A 25,946-nucleotide genomic window follows, 5' to 3' on the forward strand; every position below is an offset into this window, starting at 1 on the left:
CATATTGGTCCGGTCCTTAAGTGGTTAAGATTCTCTGCGATGGGCCTCCTTTCAACAAGAGTTGATAATTCAATTGACCTTTGTTGAAGGGAACCCCTGAAAAGTCTTCAGCCGAACATTGGCTGCATCCAATCCGATACAGCTGCTGGTATTTTGATTACCAGATGGGGGGGGCCAGCCCTGACAATACCAGAACTGCAGGGGGATACTCGTCCATTTGTGCTGTGTAGCATGGATAGAAGAATGTTTGTGGGTTTTTTGTTTTATTTTCAGTGTACGGTCAGCTTATAGTTTTTAGTGATTTCGGTTTTAGATCTACTTTTAATTTCACATCAAAGCCGGAGCTTGACGGATTCAATTTTGCTGGTTGTATCAGTTGATATCTTCCCTGGAGATCTCGGTAATACTTGATTCAAGAGAATTGTATTCGATAAAAAATAATTAAAGCTGTCCCAGCCTGTCAATTATCTGCCGCCAAAGAGTTAGTGTTTGCTTTGTAGACTGTCTCCTCGTGTGTCTCTGGTTGTGTAATCGTGTCTATTGAGCCGGCTTTGTTTGCTCTGAGGCTGCACAAATATTTGAGAAAAATCCCGCAGGTCAGACACGGCTGGATAATGAAGAGAAGGGTATTCGATTAGAAAGTGCTAATGCTGTTTGAACAGGTAATATGTTTTGCATCTCAAGGCATGTGACCTTTTTTTAGAAAGAATTCCTGTCCAGTCAACATTCACTATTTAGATTGCGTAGGTCAGAGGTTAGGCAACCCTACAGAGGTGGAGATCTGCCTGAACAACATGGGAGACGTCAAAGATCGCTGGGCACAGTGTCGCCTCCTCACACCTGTTTTTAACCTCTAATTGCCGTACCGCGATCATGAGCTTAAAGCGGTTGTATACCCCACTTTCACATTTTTACCTAGAGCTTGGCCTATAATAAGGCTTACCTGTAGGTAAAAGTAAAGTGACACTAAAGATTCACTTTTTTTTATTTTTTTTAAATAACACACATGTCATTCTTGCCTATACTGTGCAGTTTGTTTTGCACAGAGTGGCCCCCGATCCTCCTCCTTCTGGGATCCTACGGAAGCTCTCTTGGCTCCTCCCGCGAGAGCTGTCCCCCTCTGGGAAGCACTCTCCAGAGGGGGGTTATTTTGGGGACGTGTCATTCAATTGGCGTCCGTAGCCGCTGATTGTATGACTCAGGCGTGTCATTGCATTTGATTGACAGCAGTGGGAGCCAATGACTACGCTGCTATCAACCTATTCAATGAAGAGCCGATCAGGCATGGGGAGAACGCGAGATCGCACCCTCGGAAATTCGGGGCTCAGGTAAGTAAAACGGGGGCTCGGGTGGACTGGACACTGCAAGGTGTTTTTTCACCTTTTAACCACTTCCCGACCTCCGCATGTAAATGTACGTCCACAGTATGGCACGTACAGGCACATGGGCGTTAATGTACGTCCTTGCCTATTAGCGGGTGGGGGGTCCGATCGGGACCCCCCCCCCCCGCTAAATGCGGCGGTCGGGTTCGCTCGGGGAGCGATCCGGGACCACGGCGCGGCTATTTGTTTATAGCCGCTCCGTCGCGATCGCTCCCCGGAGCTGAAGAACGGGGAGAGCCGTATGTAAACACGGCTTCCCCGTGCTTCACTATGGCGGCGCATCGAGGGTTGTAAAGGTTAGTTTTTATTTTCTAAATGGGTTCCTTAAAGCTAGTGCATTGTTGGTTCACTTACCTTTTCCTTCGATTTCCCTTCTAAATGTTTTTTTTGTCTTTTTTTTTTTGTCTGAATTTCTCACTTCCTGTTCCTCCTTAATAAGCTGTCCTGGCTAAATAACCCCCAGCCAGAATGGCTCGGATGATGAGGGCAAGCTTACAGAGGAGGAACAGGAAGTGAGAAATTCAGACAAAGGGGAAAAAACATTTAGTAGGGAAATAATCGAAGGAAAAGATAATATAGGAATAATAATCTAATAGGAAATGCTTTTCTTCAGCAGGGACAGGGAAGATGGATGGAGCCAAATACAGGGAAATCTTAGAAGAAAACCTGTTAGAGTCTGCAAAAGATTTGAGACTGGGGCGGAGGTTCACCTTCCAGCAGGACAACAACCCTCAATATACAGCCAGAGCTACAATGGAATGGTTTAGATCAAAGCATATTCATGTGTTAGAATGGCCCAGTCACAGTCCAGACCTAAATCACATTGAGAATCTGTGGCAAGACTTGAAAATTGCTGATCACAGACGCTCTCCATCCAATCTGACAGAACTTAAGATATTTTGCAAAGAAGAATGGGCAAAAATGTCCCTCTCTAGAATGTGGAAAGCTGGTAGAGACATCCCCAAAAAGACTTGCAGCTGTAATTACAGTGAAAGGAGGTTCTAGAAAGTATTGACTTTGGGGGGCGCTATACAAATGTACCCCACACTTTTCACACATTTATTTGTAAAATAAATTGAAAACCTTTTATCATTTTCCTTCCACGTCACAATTATGTGCCACTTTATGTTGCTCTATCACATAAAACCCCAAGTACATTTACGTTTTTGATTGTAACATGACAAAATGTGGAACATTTCAAGAAGTATGAATATTTTTTCAAGGCATTGTATGTGTACATCCAGTGCCACTGTTTTGTGAGGAGCACGAGCACTAGACCCCCCCCCCCCCCCCCAGCACTGTGTCGCCTGCAGCTTCTGGTCAATGTTGACAATCGTGAGCTGGTAGGACAGGTTTGTGATCACTGTGACCATTACAACGCTCATATAGATGGCCTGCCTTCCAGCTTTGATTCCTAATAAGGGGCTAGCTCGCATCGGTAGAAGGGTGTTAAAGTGGTATAGACATTATTACTAGTAAAAAGAACATAAAGAAGGCATTGGCTGCATGTGAAATGCATTGAGGCTTTGCCACTGACGTCGCATCCAATTTTCTTGCCCCGCATCATATCCGGTCTTTTGGAACGCACGCCAGCTCTGGAATCGCGAACGGTGGTGCAAGGGATAAGACCTTCTGAGCTAATTGTGTTGGTGCCCTGCTGGCACCTGCCACATGTGACTGCAATGTAATTTTTTCAACTATTTTAAATATAATTTACTACACTATGATATTATCTCTGCTCTTTCTTTCTCACTCCTATTGAGTGAATGAGCATTTACTACAGACATAAGCAGACCGCCATTTGGACTCCTATGGCGAAGATCTGGAATTCCGTGTACAGGATTATTGTATCCTGTACACGGAATTCCAGATCTTGTTGGCTGCTTTGTCGGCTGCAACCATCTGGTGAGTGCAAATGTTCACCTGGTCATGTGGAAGAGCACTTTTTACTTGTTTAAAGTGATTGTAAAGTCAAGTTTTTTATTTTTTATCTTGTGTGTGTGTGTGTGTGTGTGTGTGTGTGTGTGTGTGTGTATAGCAGCCCCCCAAATGCTTACCTTTAGGCCGGGTTAACACAAGTGCAATGTGAGAACCCTGCAAATCCCGCATCGCATCCGACTCGCATGGCAGTTCACACTACCATATGTGAACCGATACAACATTAACGACAACATTGACAACACCCCCAGTTCAGCTCGCATATCGCACTGCAAACTGACAGTTCGGACGTGAATCGGATCGCATAGGTGTGAACACCCATGCGATCTGATTCTGGTGCCGACCAAAAAAAGGGTCCTGTGCGTGTTTGATCCGAATGCGGTGCAATATCAGCCATACTATATGGCTGAAATCGCATTGCAACAGACATCGCATGTGATTTGCTGTGCGAATTACATACGATAGCGCAGTAGTGTGAACTGTGCCTGAGCCCCCTCTCTATCCAGCAATGTCCCTGAGTGCTTTGGCCGTCCGGGACTCTCCCTCCTGATTGGCTGAGACACAGCAGTGGCGCTATTGGCTCCCACAGCTGTCAGTCAGACTCAATTAGCCAATCGGGAGAGAGAGGAACTTTCTGTTTAAATAAGAGGAGAGAGAGAGAGGGAGGGGACGGGGTCGAACTGAAGCTCCCTGTCTGAATTGATACATGCAGCTCGGGTGCCCCTATAGCAATCTGCTTCCTGTGGGGGTACTCAACAGGAGAGAGGGGCCAGGAATACCATCCAGGGCCCCCGAGAAGAGCGGGATCCAAGCTGCTTTGTGCAAAACCACTGCACAAAGGAAAAACGAAATAGTTGGGATTTTAATTGAGGTCATGGCCAATAGGGAACATGTACCTCCGTCCCTGACTAGTGAAAAAATATGAAGGTTGAGGGAAAAGGAATACTAAGAAAAGGTTTGGGACTTTATATGGAGTACACAGTTTGGGGGAAAAACAGCCATCAATATAATTGTAAATATAAATATTTTAATTAGGTATAGGTAAACAATAATTACATTAATTGAATAGTAATTGAAAGTATTATAGACCATAAATATATAACAAGACAGTATTTGATTATGTTTGTAAAATTCCCATAAATTAAATATATCAACACATACATATACGGTCTTGCAGTACAGATATCACATAGAAACAGCTACACATTTGGAACAAGCCTCCAACCTCCCTGATCGGCGAAGTATAATTTTGAAAGAGATCCTAGGGTGATAGCATCTCAATCTAGGTGCCACGGAATTAAATTGGATGTCACATAGAATTGTCGAACATATGGATGCAACCACGGCTTTACGCGTTTCGTGGTTTGGTGTTACCACTCGTCAGGAGCAGGCGCGTGATGCATATCTAAATTAGGATACAAAAAATACAAATAAGATTCCATGATTAATTAACATATGGCGGAGGAATTACTGCATATTAAATAAGATGAAACCAATCCTATAGTAGACTTACAGACAGGCATGCTGTGTATGAAGACATGTCGTGGCCCATGGAACCAGGAGGTCCACCGATAGTGTCAGGCATGGGAACTGAAAGGGTGTGTGCCAGCAACGCGCACTCTCACATGGCCCCCCGGAATGCATGGGAACCTATCCATATTGGCTGGGACTCAATCTCTTTCAAATTATACTTTGCCGATCAGGGAGGTTGGAGGCTTGTTCCAAACGTGTAGCCATTTCTATGTGATATCTGTACTGTAAGACCTTATATGTATGTGTTGATATATTTTATATATGGGAATTTTACAAACCTCATCAAATACTATCAATTACTATTAAATTAATGTAGTTATTGTTTACCTATACCTAATTATATATATATATATATATATATATATATATATATATATATATTTACAATTATATTGATGGCTGTTTTTCCCCCAAACTGTGTACTCCATATAAAGTCCCAAACCTTTTCTTAGCATTCCTTTTCCTTCTCCCTGTGTAGAACAGTGGTTCTCGACCTGGGGTTGGGACCCCCTCGGGGGTCAAATTATGATTTGCCAGGGGTCCCCGAATCCTGGGCTGTTCTTGAAGCCCGCACCACTCTCCCTGCCTTTTTGTGGCCGCCCAGCTGGGCTGTCCCTGGAGCCCGTGGCCTCCCACTCAGCCCCTTCGCAGCCGCCCATTCAATTCACGGCATGGGTGTGGGGGGGGGGGGGGGGAAGAGGCTAGAAGTCAGCTGACTGGTGAGGAATGTGAAGTGGGAGGGCCTGGAGGAGACCCTCTCTCCTGATTCCAGCATAGGTGTCACTGCTACGAGATGCCACAAAGTCGGAGGCACAGTGAGTAACACTACCTGTGATTAGAGTTGCCATTAAAAGTCCTCAACAGTTCTCAGATCAGCAGATGACCTTGTTCAAGAACACCTAATCCACTCATCCCACCAAGGAGTAAGAGAAGGAATAAAAATAAAGAATACATGGAAGGGAGAGGAAAAGAGGGGTGGAACAAACAAAAAGGGAGAGAAAGAACAAGAAAGATGGTTAGAGAGAGGGATGGGGGAAAAAAAAAAAGAAATTTGGATAGAGAGAGATAAAAAGGAAAGAAAGGAGAACAAAAGGATTAGTACATCTGAAAATGTACCATAAGGGGTTTTAATACTGTACAAGTGGAAGGGACTCAGGGAGCGCTAAATGTCTGTGGGTTAGGGGTGCAAATTACTTGTCTTGCCCCGGGCGCTGACAACCTACCATACGAAAATAATTTTACTGTTAGGGGTCCCCACAACTTTGGAAATTTTATCAACTGGTCATGGCACTAGAAAGGTTGAGAACCACTGGTGTAGAAGGTCTAGCGCCTACTTTTTGTTGGTTTTTCTATTAGTGAAAGTGTTCTACACTTTAAAGGGGCAGCTGCTCTTGTTTACATTTTATTAATGTATTTATAAATGTTCACAATTTTTAAAGGATGGCGCCCTCTTATTGATATTGGATAATTTATTATTACCCCTCACCTCATATTTTATAACACCTGTTTGTTGCAAGAGCTGCAGTTAAAGTGGAGGTTCACCCGCAAAAAAAGATTAGATTCATGCTATTTTGTCTAGGGGAATCGGCTAGTTTTTTTTAAAAACGAAGCTGTACTTACCGTTTTGGAGAGCGATCTTCTCCGCCGCTTCCGGGGTATGGTCTTCGGGTATTTTTTTATTAAAGTGTACCCCCCCCCAAAAAAAAACAAAAAAAACTGCTCAGATACAGTGCGACTTAAAATATTGCAACAATCTCCATTTTATTCTCTAGGGCAGTGATGGCGAACCTCGGCACCCCAGATATTTTGGAACTACATTTCCCATGATGCTCAGGCACACTGTGGTGTAGTTGAGCATCATGGGAAATGTAGTTCCAAAACATCTGGGGTGCCAAGGTTCACCATCACTGCTCTAGGGTCTCTGCTCAAGAATTTTTTTTTTTTTGGGGGGTTCTAAGTAATTTTCTAGCAAAAATAGTGATTCAGCTCCGGAAAGTTTTACCCCCTTCCTTAACAGGCCGTTTTTTTACTTTCTACGATGAAACAATTCCAATAAAAAAAGTAAAAAAACTCTAATCTTCATCGATTTAGGCCAATATTTATTATGCTACATATTTTTGGTAAAAAAAAAAAAATCCCAATAAGAGTATATTGATTGGTTTGCGTGACATTGCGGCAGACAAATTGACGCTTTTTGGGCACCAGTGACACCAATAACAGTGATCAGTGTTAAAAAAAATGCATTGGCATTGTGTAAATGACACTGGCAGAGAAGGGGTTAACGTCAGGGGCAATGAAAGGATTAAATGTGGTGCGCGCGTGTGTGGGGTGCTTTGACTAAAGGAAAACAAACAGAGGTCCATGTTTTTGCTTAGCAGAAACATGAGATCTCCATTTTCATTTCTGGCAGAACAGCGGTCTGCCTTGTTTACATAAGCAGATCGTTGTTCTGCCTCTCTGCGACCGATCGCCCCACCCGCTGATTGGCTCCTGCTGTGTCCAATCACAGTGGGAGTGGGGCTCTAGTGGCGCACCCATCAGAGCCAAAGACGAGAATCGGGTACAGGTATGTGATTTTGCGCTAAGGCTGCATTCACACCTGAGCGTAGGTCGTTCGGTCGTTTTTTCGGGCGTTTAGCCGCTCGTATTCATGCTTATTTGCGCGTTTGCATACAGCGTCGTTCGACGTTTTTTATTTTAGCCAATAGGAAAAATTATAATTTTTTCATCACTTGTTGCTATGTTGGTAGATTTTTTTTTATCTTCTGCCTGGGTGAAATGTTTTAATGATTAAAGAGACGAAACGCCCGTAGCAAACGCTCGTTGTCGCACTAGTCGCTTGAATCAAGCGTTTCCATTACTTTCTATGGGAAATGGAAACGCTCAAAAACGCCCAAACCGCTCGATACGCGCAAGAAAAAAAGGGTCCGGAACTTGTTTGACACGTTCGGCGTCAGGCGTTTTTGGAGTGGAGATGTGAACCATCTCCATAGGGAATAATGTATTTTTTCCCCTCTAGCGTTTTTGAGCATCGCGCTTCAGGCGACAAAACGCTCTGGTGTAAATGCAGCCTAAAGGTCTGCCATGCCGCAGTAAATGTACGTGGGGTGGTCCTTAAGCGGTTTAAACTTAACAAAAATTTCCAGAAAAGGCCTTGTCAGCGAGTGGTTAAAGTGTGACATGTTGGGTATTTATTTACTCGACGCAACATCATCTTTCACATTTTACAAAAAAATTGGGATAAATATTGTGTGTGTGTTTGTTTTTTTTTTTTTTGTTTTAATTCATTAGTGTTTTTTATTGCGTCTTTGTAACCGCTGTACAAAGACCTTGTGATATAAAAATAAAAATCACTGATCACCTTTTTTATTCCCTGGGATCTCTGCTAAAACAAAATGTATAATGTTTGTGTTACATGTATGTTTCTAGCAAGAAATTCAGATTTAAAGTGCCAGGAAAAGCCTGGTCTTCAAGTGGTTAAACCTGCAGCCTTTATGTACATGGCAAAGCATTTACCTGTTGGACATGGAGATTTACAGCTAATTCCAGGCATTCATAGTCTGAGAACATTGTGTCTCCTTCATAAAATCCTTGCCTTTGGGGGTCTGGAGATTGCACGTGTGAAGACGAATATCTGCCAATTTCTAGCAAGGTATGGGGGCAGAGTTGCATTTCTGACTATAAAGACGCTATTGTCAAAACAGGGACTTGTATTTTAAACAGTCACTCGCACAAAAAATAAAAATAAAAAAAATAAATAAATAAATAATTTTATTAACCACTTAAGACCCGGACCAAAATGCACGTAAAGGAACAGGCCCCTTTTTGCGATTCGGCACTGCATCGCTTTAACTGACATTTGCGCGGTCGTGCGACGTGGCTCCCAAACAAAATTGGCGCCTTTTTTTCCCCCACAAATAGAGCTTTCTTTTGGTGGTATTTGATCACCTCAGGTATGTGATTGTGCCCAGTGGTGCCATTCTGCCAACGTAAATGTGCAGGGAGGCGGTCCTTAAGTGGTTAAACGGGAACCAAAACTCTGGAAGGTCTGTCTATAAAAAGGCCGGCAGTTCATCTGGTAACCAGCATTGCTTGGTGTCTCGCTGCAGCAAATCTTTCTCCAGTAGTGACTTTACCATGTCTTGCTCTGCACCGTGTCTCTGTGTTGAGGTGGCCATTGTGGTAGAGGAGAACAATGATTGGCACAGTATTGACTTCCCCATATATCTCTATAAACTAGCAACAGCTGCAGTGCCTTAGATCTTCTCTTGCAGATATTAAGCAATGAGACCTGATGCAGAAAGTTCCCTGCTGTTGTTCAGGAGGACTTTACAGACAAGGTAGAACTTCAGTCTACTGCTTTTAGGTCCATTTAAAGTGGTTGTAAAGGTTTGTTTTTTATTTTCTAAATAGGTTCCTTTAACCACTTAAGACCCGGACCAAAATGCAGGTAAAGGACCCGGCCAGTTTTTGCGATTCGGCACTGCGTCGATTTAAATGACAATTGCGCGGTCGTGCGACGTGGCTCCCAAACAAAATTGGCGTCCTTTTTTTCCCACAAATAGAGCTTTCTTTTGGTGGTATTTGATCACCTCTGCGGTTTTTATTTTTTGTGCTATAAATAAAAAATATAGCGCAAATTTTTTTTTAAAAAACAATATTTTTTCATTTTTGCTATAATAAATATCCCCCAAAAACATATAAAACAACTTTTTTCCCTCAGTTTAGGCGATACGTATTCTTCTACCTATTTTTGGTAAAAAAAAATCGCAATAAGCGTTTATCGATTGGTTTGCGCAAAATTGATAGGGTTTACAAAATAGGGCATAGTTGTATTGCATTTTTATTTTTATATTTTTTTTTTTTTTTTTTTTTTTTTTACTACTAATGGCGGCGATCAGGTTTTTTTTTTTTGTGACCGCGACATTATGGCGGACACATCAGACAATTTTGACACATTTTTGTGACAATTGCCATTTTCACAGCAAAAAATGCTATAAAAATGCATTGTTTACTGTGAAAATGACAATTGCAGTTTGGGAGTTAACCACTAGGGGGCGCTGAAGGGGTTAAGTGTGACCTCATGTGTGTTTCTAACTGTAGGGGGTGGGGCTGGACGTGTGACTTCATTGATCGTGCTTCCCTATAAAAGGGAACACACGATCAATGACAGCGCCACAGTGAAGAACGGGGAAGCTGTGTTTACACACACCTCTCCTCGTTCTTCAGCTCTGGGGACCAATCGCAGGACTCCAGCGGCGATCGGGTCCGTGGCTGCCGTGGAGCTTCGGACCGGGTCGCGGGCGCGCGCCGCGACCCACAGCTGGGCACTTAAAGAGGACGTACAGGTACGTGCTTGTGCCCAGCCGTGACGTATATCTGCAGGAGGCATTCCTTAAGTGGTTAAGCTAGTTCAATGTTGGTTCACTTACCTTTTCCTTAGATTTCCCTTCTAAATGTTTTTCTTTGTCTGAATTTCTCACTTCCTGTTCCTCCTCGGTAAGCTTGTCCCCATCATCCGAGCCGTTCTGGCTGGGGGTTAGTCAGCGTGCTCGCCCCCTCCCTTGGCACTACATCCTTGCGGGGAGACGCTGTGAACGTTCAAAAGGTAAGTGAACCAACAATGCACTAAGGAACCTATTTAGAAAATTAAAAAACGAACCCTTCTAACCCATTTAAGATTATTAGATGCTCCCCTTCAATGTAATGTCTTTATTTTTGGAGTTCAGTTCCACTTTAGGATTCCAGCCTCCCAAGCCTTTATTTTTCTTTGTATGTCTGTATTTTATATTTTGACTGATCTAGAGCTAAAGAACTTAAAGGGTAACTTTAGTCTAAAGGTTCCGCTAAAGGACGTGATTCTGCTGGCGACAAATCTGCAGCTGCAGCATCACTACCACCGAGGAGAGGCTTCCACATACCCTAATGGTGTCCTGGAGAAATTCCCTGGCAATGAGGAAGCCACTCCATAGCAGCAGGTAAGTGGTCTGATGGCAATCGTGTGCTGGCGAGTTGTCGCTAATGTCAGGATTGCTTGTGTGACATTAACTTGTTTAAATTTGGTAAGATACTATCTTAATGTAAGTGATCTTAATGCGGAGTTCCGCCCATATGTTCATCCTTGCTTTACTCGCTACAATCCCGCAAGTTGAACAACATTTGGCGTGTTTTTTTTTTTTTTTTCAAGCTCCTATGTACCTTGTTGCTAGGGTGTCTTCTATTTTCTTCCTCTTTCGGATCCGCAGCAAGGTACGTCCTATCCTGCGGCGCCACTGCTCCTGAGAGATGTGTCGTCATTTCCAGGAGTCGGTGGGCATCGGCATGGCGTTATTTCCAAGCATTTTTGAAAAGGCTGCATTACTTCAGTCTATTGTCTAGACCAGTGATCTCCAAAATGAAACCCGGGGACCAGATGTGGCCCTTTGCTTACTTTGATCTGCCCCTTGGGGCACCATTTTCTAGCCCTGATACCAACAATAGACATAATTCCCCACTGAAACTAAATGAAGGGGGACAATTTCTCCAAATGACACAAACGATGGTACACAATTTCTTCCAATGGTGCTCAATGACCCCAATCATGAAGCACACAATTCCTCCAAATGATATCAAGGGCGTGGCACAATTCCCCCCCAATGACCCAAACAATGGGGCTCAATGATGGGGCACAAATCCTGCCAATGCTATCGAGGGTGGGGCACAAATCTTGCCAATGATATCAAGGGTGGGGCACAAATCTTGCCAATGATATCAAGGGTGGGGCACAAATCTTGCCAATGGTATAAAGGGTGGGGCACAAATCCTGCCAATGACACAATGGGGCTTAATGATATCAAGGTTTGAGCACATTTCCTCCCACTGACGAAGGTGGGGCATTTGTTTGTTCCCACTGATGTCGGCACCTTTTCTACTCCTCATGGCCACAGTTCGGCCCCCATGAAGTCTGAAGGACAGTAAACTGGCCCTTTTGTTTTGAAAGTTTGGAGACCCCTGGTCTAAACTCTAGCTACTTGCATTTGGTTGGCATAACAATGGAGCAGGACCTTTCTACGCCGCCGCCGTTGTGATGGCAACCAGAGACACAATTTTGCACCACGCGAGAGCCGGAGGTGCATGTCGGGTAACCAGCAGCACTGATTCCCGGAAAAGAAAACACTTGTGGGCTTCACATGCCCGCAACTAAGATGGGAGCGTGCTGCAGGCAGAATATAAAGGTTAGTTTATCTGCATTTATGCAATACAGCGTCCTGTCTTAAATTGAGCATTTGTAACATTAGCCTAGATCAGTGATGGCGAACCTTGGCACCCCAGATGTTTTGGAACTACATTTCCCATGGTGCTCATGTACTCTGCAGTGTAGCTGAGCATCATGGGAAATGTAGTTCCAAAACATCTGGGGTGCCAAGGTTCGCCATCACTGGCCTAGATGAACATCTTACGGCTGGAACTTTTCAGCTGTATTAAACTGAAAATCAAAAATTTGTGATGCACCGAAATTTCAGCGGCTGAAGCATATCGGCCAAAAATACGATTTTGCAGATAGAGAAAAGAGTGCAGATATTGGCGCCGAAAATGCACACCATTTTATTGCTACCTTACTGTGCTTCTGATGTGACTCAGAAACCACATCAAAAATTTAACGGTTGCATTCTTTCTGCATATTCAACTGGTAAGCTGCGCCGTCCAGTCATTGGCTGGGGTGGAAGAAAACTTGTTCATTGCAGCAGAATAAAATCAGGTTTTCTGCCTTGCCAGGCAGGGCTGTAAATCTTAGGATTAGATGATTAGAAATATGTATTTCATCTGTGCATTTAGCTGGAGTTCAGCTTAAAACCAACTGTGTTTGTCCTCCTCGTAGAGCAATGCTTATGTTTTTTTTTAATATGAAAAATGGTGGAACAACTGCGCTATGTTAAATATAACAAATAATTGGATTGATAAGCAGCGACTAATCTGTGAACAACAGTGGGCAAAAATTGGAAAATAAATAGTTGCGCTATACCAAGGATGTGCTGCCAGCAAGGAAGCACATCAAACACCCAAATTGACCTGTGAAGAAAAATATGTGCCTAAAAACATAAACCTAAACAAATGATTTAGATGTTGCGAACATCAAAGTAAAAAATACATGAATATGTCACCATGGAGTGAATAGTGTGAAACCACACATTTTAAGTCTATAGAATTAACAGAAGTGCAATCGGACCATCCGTGAATGAAAGGACCAATCAGGGTTTACTTCCTCTTTAAGAAATAATAACATCGCAAATGTGTTTTTATTTTTTTTGCCGCGATTTGGAATTGCAGCGATTCCGGCCTGCAATTCAAATTGCCTAGGTGTGACTGGAGCCGAATGTCAGCCCTGAGCATATCTCTATCTCTATATATCCAAATACTCCCACTCTTTACAACATAGACACTAATCATCCTGTATTCACTAATGAGATTGGTTGACCCAACACCGAAAGTGTGCATAAGACATAAGCCACTTTCTCGCTGTACCCTGGCCTCTGCGAATATTTGACTAGCCCGGTGGGTTAAATACCTAATACCTCCACCACATGCATACATCCTGTACTATTGTAGAGCTATTGCAGAAGAAAGTCCCTGTGTCCCAAGTTCACCCTGCCCTCTCGGAGCCTGTGACCTTCAATGCCAACTATTGGAACAAAAATACATTTCTTGACCTCTGTTAGGAGCAATGAACCTGGAAGCGCTTATCTCTGAGCATTTGCAAGTTCAGAGCTGTCAGATCCGGGCTGATGAAGCCGGGAAAACAACCGATTGAGTACTATCCATACTCTGTGACGGTCTGTAGTGTCAGTAGGTAAGGTTGGTTTTAATTAGAGAGAGATGACCATTACCCCCATAGAACTGGGTACATTATTGCAAGCACTGTTAGATATTCTTAGTTATTTGTAGGGTTGTCCCGATACCACTTTTTTAGGACCGAGTACAAGTACCGATACTTTTTTTCAAGTACTCGCCAATACCGATACTTTTTTAAAAATGTGTCCCCAAATGCAGCCATGTCCCCCCCACATATGCAGCCATGTCCCCCCCAATATATGCAGCCATGTCCCCCCCAATATATGCAGCCATGTCCCCCCCAATATATGCAGCCATGTCCCCCCCAATATATGCAGCCATGTCCCCCCCAATATATGCAGCCATGTCCCCCCCAATATATGCAGCCATGTCCCCCCCCCAATATATGCAGCCATGTCCCCCCCAATATATGCAGCCATGTCCCCCCCAATATATGCAGCCATGTCCCCCCCAATATATGCAGCCATGTCCCCCCCAATATATGCAGCCATGTCCCCCCCCACATATGCAGCCATGTCCCCCCCACATATGCAGCCATGTCCCCCCCACATCCAGCCATGTCCCCCCCACATATGCAGCCATGTCCCCCCCACATCCAGCCATGTCCCCCCCCCCCCATATCCAGCCATGTCCCCCCCCCCATATCCAGCCATGTCCCCCCCCCCCATATCCAGCCATGTCCCCCCCCCCCATATCCAGCCATGTCCCCCCCCATATCCAGCCATGTCCCCCCCCCCCATATCCAGCCATGTCCCCCCCCCCCATATCCAGCCATGTCCCCCCCCACATATGCAGCCATGTCCCCCCCACATATGCAGCCATGTCCCCCCCCCCCCATATCCAGCAATGTCCCCCCCATATATGCAGCCATGTCCCCCTTACCGTACATGCTGCCGTGCCGCCGCTTGGTTAATACGGGCAGGGAACATTTCAGCTTTCATTTGACTAGCTGTAGTCTTTCGCGCCGTGCTGCGTATAGACACTCCCCCTTGCTCGGGATTAGACAGTTCACCCGAGCAAGGGGGAGTGTCTATGCGCGGCGGGAAACACTACAGCTATTCAAATGAAAGATATAATGTTCCCCGCCCGTATTAACCAAGCGGGGATGCGGCGGGATGCGTCGGGGGGGGGGGGGTTTGGGGAGTATTCTATTTCGGTATCGGGGGTATTTGCGGGAGTACGAGTACTCCCGCAAATACTCGGAATCGGTCCCGATCCCAGAGATGGTGGAGAAACATGCATTGGCACAAGAATTATTATTTTTTTCTTATTTTTTACAAAATACATTCCAATATAGATACAATGAATTGGTATTGCATATCATATTGCATAGAACAGATAATAACAATAATTGAGGAATGAATAACCAGAAGTAATAATAAATTTAAGGTACAATATCTCAAGTTTGAGATCCAAGTGGGATCATACTGTAGGCCGGAGCTGGTCATCAAATAAAAAAAAATTTAGGGATAGAAAGAAGAGCGGTCTATAAGAAATTCAATGTTTTGGCATTTGCACAAGAATTTACAAATGTCGGTTGCTCACATTTAGCACATTGGGATTATTTCAATGGGATTTTGCTAATTGACACTACTGTGGTGAATGGACACATTATAGAACTGATTTGTTAGGAGCAGTTCATTTTTATTTGATCGATTTTTAACGCTGTATGTTTAGATGTAAAAAAAATGAATGGAAGTGAATAACCTTGGCTATGGTTGGCCTCCTCCAGGATGCTGTTGTAAATGAACTCTGGGTTACTCGGCATATATTGAAGTCCACCTAGAGCTGCACGATTCTGGGCAAAATGAGAATCGCGATTCTTTTACTTGGATTACAGATCACGATATTCTCAAAAACTGAATGCCAGGAAACCCCCCCCCCCCCCAAATAAATAAATCTGTGATACATCTGAAAATATCAAGGTGTATAAAAACAGACCAGTGAGATGTCTATAATGTTAAAGACCATATAACTCCTATGAAAAAAGCAGAATCAAACTTTGGACGGACGGGTGGTGAATCGAGATCGCGTTCCTATCTCGATTATTCGTGCAGCTCTAAGTCCACCCTATTCCCTGTACTGGGTGCCAAATAACCCAATTTTTTTTCTTCCTTTTTTGGAATATTGTGTTCAAAAGACAAGCTGGTGATTAATGATGGTTCAGTCACCTTGAAGACCAGCCTCAAGGTACCCTTGTACTCCCTGCAGGACTTCATAAGCTCCTGCTAAGCACCATGGTAGCCCCTAGTATCTTTTCAATGCATATTGGCAGGTCCATGTCACGGCAGTCAGGAACAAGCATGGACTGAGCCTGAATACAGCCTCCAGGTTCTTGATGACCAGGCTGACTTCTAACCCCCCCTCCCCACTGCCTGTTTACAGGGATGAGAAGTACCTGCTGCTAAATAAGGATTTCACTTGTGTGTTGGTGTGGGAGGAGGGGGGGCGGCATGGACGCTAGTGGTTTCTAGACACCCACTGTCTTGACCTATAGTGTAAATTTGGAAGCCTCTTTAACATTCAAGGCCCATTCACACCACAGCGCTGTGGTAACGCAAGTTACTGGTTCTCTGCAGTGTCATTGATTTGTGATATTGTGGTATTACAACACATGGTGATGCACTACGCTAGAGAAATGGGCCCCAGGAGTGATTTGTGGCCCATTGTGTGTTAGGCAGATTATTCAAGTTAATGGACTGCCTTAAAAGGCTGACTTAAATTGGAATTCCAGCCTAAATCTAACTAGTCTTGAAAATATTCTCCCCCAACACCTCTGCTGGTTAACCTGTATATACTTAAAGGAGTTCTCTGACCTAAAACTTTTAACCCCCGCTGTGCCCGGGCTGTAAAACTATACAAAATAAACTTTCACTTACCTGCCAACGATCCCCCGTTGTTCCGATATCGCCGTCCCGTTCTCCGGTCCCGGTCTCTTCCGCTTCCTGTGTGTCGGTGACTCATAGTGCGCTCAGCCTATCAGTGGCCGCGACGGGACATTGCTGCGGCCGCTGATAGGCTGAGCGCACTATGAGTCACCGACACACAGGAAGCGGAAGAGACCGGGACCGGAGAACGGGACGGCGATATTGGAACAACGGGGGATCGTAGGCAGGTAAGTGAAAGTTTATTTTGTATAGTTTTACAGCCCGGGCACAGCGGGGGTTAAAAGTTTTAGGTCAGAGAACTCCTTTAACTAATTTCAGCCCACTCTGCTCTAATCACAATGATCCCCAAATGTTAGCCAGTGGCGGCTGCAGGGAAGCGGAGAGTGCTCTTGACCAATGGCTGGAAATTCTGGGAGGGTTGATGTCACCCATAGCCTCCCAAGTGTTGGCCCTCACTGCTCTCACCTGCATATGACACATTCTGTTACATAGGTTAGTTAGCATAGGTGTTAGGAAGTGGGAAGGGACTTTATAAAACGCAACACCTCCTGCATGAGTGTTGTGGTCTAACGTCGATTCACGACGGAAGAAAAAGAAACACACAGCACCTTACTGCCCTCTCCAGACTGGGGATGTCCCAACTGCAACTGAAAAAACACAAGAAAACAGCGGGTGTGCCAGCCTAGCGCATTTTCTCTAAAAAAAAAAACATATATTGAGAAGAAAAAAGTAGAACTCCAAGCTAAGTCCTAACTAAAAAACAAAAAAGGTGCAACTCGTTTGGCTTTGAGGAAGAAGGTACAGCCCTCGAAACAAGTTGCACTCTTTTTTTGTTTTTGTTTTTTTTGTTTGGTTTTAGGCAACTTGTTTCGAGGGCTGTACCTTCTTCCTCAAAGCCAAAACATTTTGGCTCTTTGGAAAGGTTTTTTTTATTTTTAGGTTGGGGTTCTACTTTTAATTAAAACAACACATGTGGGGACACATTGTGTTTTGAGGGCTGTACCCTCTTCTTCATAGTTAACATGTTTTGGCTCTGAGGAAGGTGCAGCTATTGAAACAAGTTGCACTCTTATCTTGTTTTTTTTTATTTATTTTTTGGGTTTTAGGCTGGAGTTCCACTTTTAACCCAATGCACGACATAACGTGGCCTAAATAGCCCGCCCCGTATGAATGGGCTCTAACTTTATTACACGGTTTTTGATGGGCCCTAATTTTATTACACTGTTGTATTTTATAAAGCTAAATAAATATGCTTGTAAAGTGTTTTAAAAAACTACATTGGTAGAGCATAAGTCTAAGTAATAGAATAAACTGCATTTTGTTTCTCAACCTTGCAGGTTGTTTTACAGGTTTATTTGTTAGATTATAATTTTTTTGTATGTGGTTATCTGAAGGCTTCTTAGTGGTCTGGACACCGCCCCCCCCCCCCCCCCCTATATGAGTTGCCTGATCTTTGTATTACTGTGTAGAGTGCTATGTGAGCACAGCGCCCCCTGCAGTCCTCTGCCCAGGGTGTCTGTACTGTGACTTGTCATGTGTCGATCCATACTCACATTCAGAGAAGGTGACGTTACGACCACAATGTGATAACCCCCCATGAAACCCGTCTGTTCCACTGTGTTCAGCTTTTTTTTCAACATTGTCATAGCTTCCAAGTCACTTTATTTTCCATTTAACCCCCTTCCTTTACACTAATGATGCCATTCATTGTATCTTTATATGTGAAGGAAGTGCTCTGTACATTTTCTCCATGTTTTGACATCATGGTATTTCAAGTAACCATGCCTCCATGTTCACATCAACTTTTTTTTTTTTTTTTTTTCTTTTTTTAATTTTATGCACAGCACTTGCTCTGAAATTTGGGGACTGAGTACACCAAATACCATAGATCAGTGGGATACCACAGCCCTTTACAGCTTCTCTGAACAAACCAGGTGAATATTCTGCCAAATCTATTGCATAGAGCTCGGGGGCAGGAGGGAGTGATTGGTTCTAGCGAGTGGGGGGCGGGACATTTTAGCGACTTTCTGTGTACTTGCAGGGTGCTTAATCAGAAACAATTGGACCTGTATTAAAAACTATACGTTATGGTTACCTTTTCATTTACTTTGTTTTTTCTTCTTCTTTTTTTATTTTTTTTCTAGCTGATGTTTTGACCAACGAAATATCTAAGGGACCTTTCTTCTGTACATAGTAGAGGCAGCCATTCTGGTCCATGTTGACACCAGAAATCTTGATTGACCCTTAGGCTGCATTCACACCTGAGCGTAGGGCGTTCGGTCGTTTTTTCGGGCGTTTTTTTCGCGCGTATTCATGCTTATTTGCGCGTTTGCATACAGCGTCGTGCGACGTTTTTGTACTTCGGCGTTTCTTATTTTAGCCAATAGGAAAAATTATCATCTTTTCATCACTTGTTGCTATGTTGGTAGATTTTTTTTAATCTTCTGCATGGGCGACAAGTTCTATTGATTAAAGCGACGAAACGCCCATAGCAAACGCCCGTTGTCGCGCGATACGCTCAATACGCGCGTTTCCCATTACTTTCTATGGGGAAAAAAAAACGCTCAAACGAATCGCGCGACAAAAAAAGGTCCGGGACTTGTTTGAGCTTCGCGCGACAGGCGTTTGGGCGTTCAGGCGTTCAGGTGTGAACAGTCACCATAGGGAATAATGTTAATTCTCCCCTCTGGCATTTGTGAGCAGTGCGCTTCAGGCGTAAAAACGCCTAGGTGTGAATGGGGCCTAAATTGCCTCCAGAATTGGTGTTGTCACTGCTGGAGGTACATTGCAGTCTTGGGGGGGGGGGGGGGTCATTGCCTCTACTTTGTGCAGACCGCAAGGAAACCTTACCTTAATTTGTTTGCCTCCAAGTATCAGCGGCCTCCAAAGTTAGTTTTTAGCTTCTGATTCAATCCATCATTTCACGGTTCTTTTATTGAGGACAAAAACAGACACTCCAAATTTCCACTCCTCCAGCAGTTTCAGAAGTTTTATTTTATGTTTTTTCTTTTTTTCTTTTTTTTTCTTTATTTCTTTTTTGTCTTTTGTTCATTTCATAACCATTTACATCTGCATTTGTGTATGTGCATATGCAGCCGGTCCTTGTGTTTTTGTAGTGTTTGGCAGGAAGTCTCCAAAGGATTTTTGTTTAACCCACATACAGTATCTAAAATAACTTTCAGTGTTGAGGTTGCTTTTATTTTTTCTTTGCTGTGCTTTTTCTTGAAATGCCTTTTTTTTTATTTTTTCCCTCTGGCTGATCTTGTTATGTGTGCTTCAACGCTACAATGCGGGTTTGAACTTGTGGTGAGCATAGGCAGGCGGCCAGGGTAGAGCAGATTAAGTGAGGGGGGTACACTGGGTCTATGGTCATGATTTTAGCGAGGAAAGTTGCGGTTGCGGCTGTCATAAGATAACACCAGTGTTTTGCTTTACGGCTTTGCTTAAGTTTTTGTTCAGTGCTGCTGCGGTCTTTGTGTTTTGCATGACAATCTAGCATCTGTTTGCTGCAGCCTCTCTGAATGCTTACTATGACCTCAGCTTCTACTGTACATCAAAAGTATTCCTTTTATTTTATTTTACTTCCTCTCTGGTCTAATGGCCTACTATATGACGTATGTTGTGTGAACTGTGTGATGAGGTTAAAGAGGCTCTCCACAAAAATGCTTTTCCTTATTTTTTTGAAAGCAGTGGGAAACATATGAGTGAAACCCACCCCATACCGATTCTCCATGCCCATTAAGAAGAGGCAAAGGGGTATCTCCATTTATTTTTGTAGGCCAACAGTTCTGGTTAATGTCTGATGCACACTATTTTTTTCTTTCTTCATTCAACCTGCTGAAACTGACCCCTCCGATCTGAGCTGCTGTACGATGTTAGTACTGTGATCTCCGCTGAGCTGTTGTGATCCACGCCAGACTCCGATCAGCACTCCCCGCCATTGATTGAGCATTGATCAAGAGTCGGTCGGCTGCTGGTTTTCCAGCATGCTCATTTGACAGAAGCTGGATGGCCAAACGGCCAACTTCTGAGACTGGGGTGCCTTACACACAGGCCAAATGTCGGCCAGTTTTTATTGAACCTGCCGACGTCGCCTGACATTCGGGCTTTGTGTACGGTAGTCTACAGCAGTGGTTCTCAACCCTGTCCTCAAGTACCCCCAACAGGACATGTTTTGGGAATTTCTCTTAGATAAAATAGCTGTCCAAAATACCAAGTCATTGACTTTGATTTAAGGCACCTGTGCAAGGAAAACCTACAAACATGGCCTGTTGAGGGTACATAAGGATAGGGTTGAGTACCACTGGTCTGCAGTACTGATTAGCTCAGACATGATCAGATCAAGAGAGGCTATCGTAGACCAGTAATGAGTGAGTGCACCAAGCGCCTCTAGCCTATAGTGAGCTGCGAAACGGGAAATGCCTCGGCTGCTTATGATTGGCCCAGTATTGTGACCACTTCCTGGCGGGGCTCACTCGCTGACTAGGATCCGAACGTGTTCAAACTCATAGCTGGTCTACGGAAGCCTTTCTCGGTTGCTTTTTGACGGAGGAACGCCGCGTCATTGGATGTGATTGACAGCAGCGCCAGCCAATGGCTGCCCTGCTTTCAATCCATCCGCTCTTGCCAATCAACGGCCAGGCTGAGCGGCGAAGAGGATGTCGAGGCCGAGCGCGGGACTTTCGAGGAGTCAGGTAAGTATAACAAGGGGCCGGTACCATCGGAAGTTTTTTTACCTTAATGCATAGAATGCATTAAGGTGAAAACTTTTACCTTTACAACCCCTTTATGTCAGCAGCTATAAACACTGTAGCTGCTGACTTTTACTATATGTCCATGGAGCCCGCAATGTCTGAACCCCGGCCGATCTTGGGATCGACTGTCAGATGCAGCCGCCGCTATTTCAGGGAAGGGAACCCGGCCTTGAAGCCTTTCGGCATCACGGCCGGTTCCCTACTGTGCAAGCGCGTAGTGCGCTGAGCTTTCTGATTGGCCCGGTGGCGAAGAAAGGAGGAGGAGGCCGTGGCCCAGTCTCCTGGAAGTGGGGAAGGGGACCTTTCAAAAACAAGTCCCTGTTTTCTCCCCCCTTCCCCCTGGAAGGTGCCAAATATGACACTGGAGGGAGGAAGCAATTGAGCGGAAGTTCTACTTTTGGATGGAACTCCGCTTTAAGCCTAGTACACATGGGCCGAATGTCAGCCGGTTTCTATTGAACAGGTTGATGCCGCCCGACATTCGGCCCATGTATATGGTAGCCGGTCTGACAGAAGCCGCCCTGCTTCTGGCGAAGACTCATGACTGAAAAAGGCCTGTTGATCTGAGTGTTTTAACGTGGGGCAGTCAGTCCCCCTTTCAGAACACAATAAAACAGCGGGGGAGATCGCTGTACTAACATCGGGTTTAACCGGGAACAAAAATGGTAGTGTGTACAAGGCTTAAAACTGTTCCCCTGCTGATTGGAGCAAATTGGGTGGGGGTGACACATCCATGTCCACTCAGTTTCTGCAGAGCGGACATGGACAGAGTCCACTCTGCCCTATGGGTGGACAGAGTAAATGGACTCCACTGTCTGTTTACATCCAGCTGCTTCCGATACTCTCTACCTAAACAGAAGAGGACTCAAGTCCGTCTACACCCCGCCTGTCAATAGGAATATATGGATGCCTGTCTAAATGGGGTCTTAGTGTTTCCCCCAAATTGGTGCTTAGTGGAGAAATACCTTTTCATATATTGGTGGTCAGTGTAGGGCCCATTACTTTAATGGTCATTGTAGAATCCCCTTACAATGTTGATTAGTGTAGAAGTGGCCTGAGTGCAAAATCTAGTGCAGCCCTGCATAGAAAGCTATCGGCTTCCATTTTTTTTTGGTCAAAGCTTCATTGAACAAGCTGAAGGTAGAAGATGATTGGCTACCATGCAGAGCTGCACCAGATTCAGTTTTAGTAATTCAACCCCACACTTTGAAATGCATTATTCCCTGACTGGCATAACATGTTCACAAACCTGGTAACTTTGTAAATTTGACACCCCCCTTCTGTGCAGGTCAATTGGTCGATCTGGGATGACGGCATTCAGCACTGTTACTGGGATGCATGCCCTGGGTCTATGCATTCTGGTGCCATGTGCCAGCTGAATGAAGGGTTCAGATGTTCCCCTCATTATCAGTGGCGGTCACATTTGTCCTGGTCTGGCCCTTAAGGCTCCATTCACACCTAGGCGTTTTAATGCCTGAAGCCCGACGCTATTGCAGCCTAAAATACGCTGGAGGGGTGATTTAACATTGTTCTCTATGGAGATGGTTCACATCTCCACGCCAAACGCCGTACGCCTGAAGCTCAAAACAAGTCCCTGACCCTTTTTTTCAGGCGGCTTCGGCGTTCGGCATAGCCGACAATGTGTAAATCACCCCTCCAGCGAAAACCGCTGTAAAAAACGCCACGTTTTGTCGCGGGAAAAATCGCGGTAAAAAAACGCTGCAATTTGTCGCGGTACAAAACGCCGCGCTAAGGTGTGAATGCAGCCTAAATCTTACAATTCAAGCTGATTCCCCCCCCTCCTTTTAGCAGGCAGTTGTTGGCCCAATGGAACATTTTTTTTTTTCACCTTCAATTTGTTATCATTATGCACCAATTTGCAGCTATTAACCCAACTGGGTTTAAAAACAAAAAAGCAAGGCAGTTCCTTCTTAAGGTGCCTTCGGTGGAATGTCCATTTGTGCGGGGATCCTCTTCAACCACAACCTCTCTGATTCTGTGTGAGTGTTAAGGACAGAGTGGTCTTTTCTATGTTCCTTCTATCTTTTTGCTTCACTGTTTGCTGTTTTAATATCTAAAGAGACAGGACAAGCCTTTTTATTTTATTTTTTCTTCTTAATTATCCACCCTTCTGCTGTCCAGGTCTCTCGATGGCCGCCTTCAAGTGTCCCACCGTAAAGGGTTACCGCACGTCATTTACTGTCGCCTCTGGCGCTGGCCAGACCTTCACAGTCATCACGAACTGAAGGCAATTGAAAATTGTGAATACGCATTTAATCTTAAGAAAGATGAAGTGTGCGTCAACCCTTATCACTATCAAAGAGTGGAAACTCCCGGTAAGTGGACTGTAACCTCCTATTCACACACACACACACACACACACAACGTATATCATTTCCGTTATAAATCATACCTATGGGTGAGTAATACAGGTGTTACACATACATATTGCAAACCTTTACACAAATAACTAATATATAAATATGACTGGAGAGAAAATCCTGCCAGCATGAGTTTACAGTCTGGAGTACATAGTCTCAGAACATGGAGTGGGTCGGCCTTTCTGCTGTTTAAAAATGGTTTGGAAAACCAATACTACAGTCATGTGAATATATCTAAAGGGATTTTACTTTAAGGCTGCTTTCACACTGGGGCGGGTGCGTGTTGACGGTAAAACGCTGCTAGTTTTGGCGGCGCTTTATTGTAATTTTAGCGGTGCTATTCGGGCGCTAGCGGGATGCTTTTAACCCCTGCTAGTCGCCGAATAAAGGGTTCAATGATGCCCGTGTAGTGCTGCTGCCGAGGTGCTTTGCAGGCACTTTGACAGCAATGCCCATTCATTTCAATGGGCAGGAGCGGTGTACACACTCCAAAGATGTGGCTTGCAGGACATTTAAGGTCCTGCCAGTGCACCGCCTCAGTATGAAAAGCTTTCACACTGGGACTACAAGGGAGGTGTTTTAAAGGCGCTATTTTTAGCCCAAAAGCGCCTGGAAAAAACGCCTCAGTGCGAAAGGGGTCAAAGTGTAAGTTCACCTTTGCAGAAAACCTGTAAGGTGACCTTGACACTGGTCTTGCCGCAAGCTGCTCTAAGGATTTGAAAGCCCGTTGACTCTCATCTCCTCGCAACATTGACGGTACAGGCTAGACAGCTTTTGATTGGTCAGCGCCATCCATGTGGCAATGCTGACCAATTAGAATCTCTGTAATCTGCACTGGCTAAGCAATAAGGATACAAGATTAATGGGGTTGTAAATAACAAACATGTTATACATACCTGCACAGTGCAGCTCGTTTTGCACAGAGTGGCCCCGATCCATGTCTTCTGGAGTCCCTCGGCGGCTGTCTTGGCTCCTCCCCGCAAGAACCAACACCCTTCATGGGAGCTCTCTCCCATGGGGGTTAGTTCTTGCGGGGGCGCTCCTGTGATTGGATGAGCCGATGGCTGAGCTGCTATCGATCCATCCACTCTAGCCAATCAACGGCCAGACTGAGCGGAGAAGAGAACGTTGGGGGCGAGCGCAGCAGGTGAAGGGGCTTGGGTAAGTAAAACAGGGGGGGCTGGAGGGTCTGTAACTGCCAGATGTTTCATCTTAATGCATAGGATGCATTAAGGTGAAAAAACATGAACCTTTACAACCCCATTAAGCCGCGGGGGTTTCAAATCCCTGGACTGGTGAAGCTTTTTTTTGGTGTCTGACTGCGGGGGGATCACTGCAATCTGGTACAGCAGGACCAGGTGGGATGGGGAGTTGTCTGTAAAGGTAAAATTGCACTTTAAAGTGGAACTTTACCCATAAAAACTTTTTTTAGCAAGGAACATACATTCCACATTAATAATTATGCTACCAAAATTAGTGTTTGCTGTAATTTGCCTCCAGCATTGCTCCTGTTTCTTCTTGCTGGAGGCTGCCATTTTGTTGAAGCCCAGAGCCCTTAAACAGCAGTAAATTGTTAAACTGTCAGCAGATCAGCCCCTACAAATTCCCCACTAAAAATACTAACCGAGCATGTGCAGAGCAGGGTGAGACAATATATTGATTTTAAACCATATAGGCACTTATTTTTTGTGTTTTACATACAGTGAGGAAAATAAGTATTTGAACACCCTGCTATTTTGCAAGTTCTCCCACTTGGAAATCATGGAGGGGTCTGAAATTGTCATCGTAGGTGCATGTCCACTGTGAGAGACATAATCAAAAAAAAAAATTCCAGAAATCACAATTTATGATTTTTTAACTATTTATTTGTATGATACAGCTGCAAATAAGTATTTGAACACCTGTCTATCAGCTAGAATTCTGTCCCTCAAAGACCTGTTAGTCTGCCTTTAAAATGTCCACCTCCACTCCATTTATTATCCTAAATTAGATGCACCTGTTTGAGGTCATTAGCTGCATAAAGACACCTGTCCACCCCATACAATCAGTAAGAATCCAACTACTAACATGGCCAAGACCAAAGAGCTGTCCAAAGACACTAGAGATAAAATTGTACACCTCCACAAGGCTGGAAAGGGCTACGGGGAAATTGCCAAGCAGCTTGGTGAAAAAAGGTCCACTGTTGGAGCAATCATTAGAAAATGGAAGAAGCTAAACATGACTGTCAATCTCCCTCGGACT

The 25,946-nt window shown here is 44.4% G+C and overlaps 1 protein-coding gene across 2 annotated transcripts in view; it reads left to right on the plus strand.

The window, feature by feature from the left end:
• The window catches only part of SMAD2 (SMAD family member 2), a 125,838-nt gene that overhangs the window by 56,508 nt on the left and 43,384 nt on the right, over window positions 1-25,946 (plus strand). Inside the window, exons 3-4 of one of the 2 annotated variants that reach the window (XM_040336622.1) lie at window positions 18,415-18,504; window positions 23,467-23,660. In XM_040336622.1, the coding sequence (XP_040192556.1) occupies window positions 18,415-18,504; window positions 23,467-23,660 (284 nt within the window). The remainder of the gene's footprint in view (window positions 1-18,414; window positions 18,505-23,466; window positions 23,661-25,946) is intronic. The other variant, XM_040336628.1, reaches the window with a different exon arrangement.

Source organism: Rana temporaria, chromosome 1, assembly GCF_905171775.1.
Source record: "Rana temporaria chromosome 1, aRanTem1.1, whole genome shotgun sequence".
In the NCBI taxonomy this organism is placed as follows: Eukaryota; Metazoa; Chordata; class Amphibia; order Anura; family Ranidae; genus Rana; species Rana temporaria.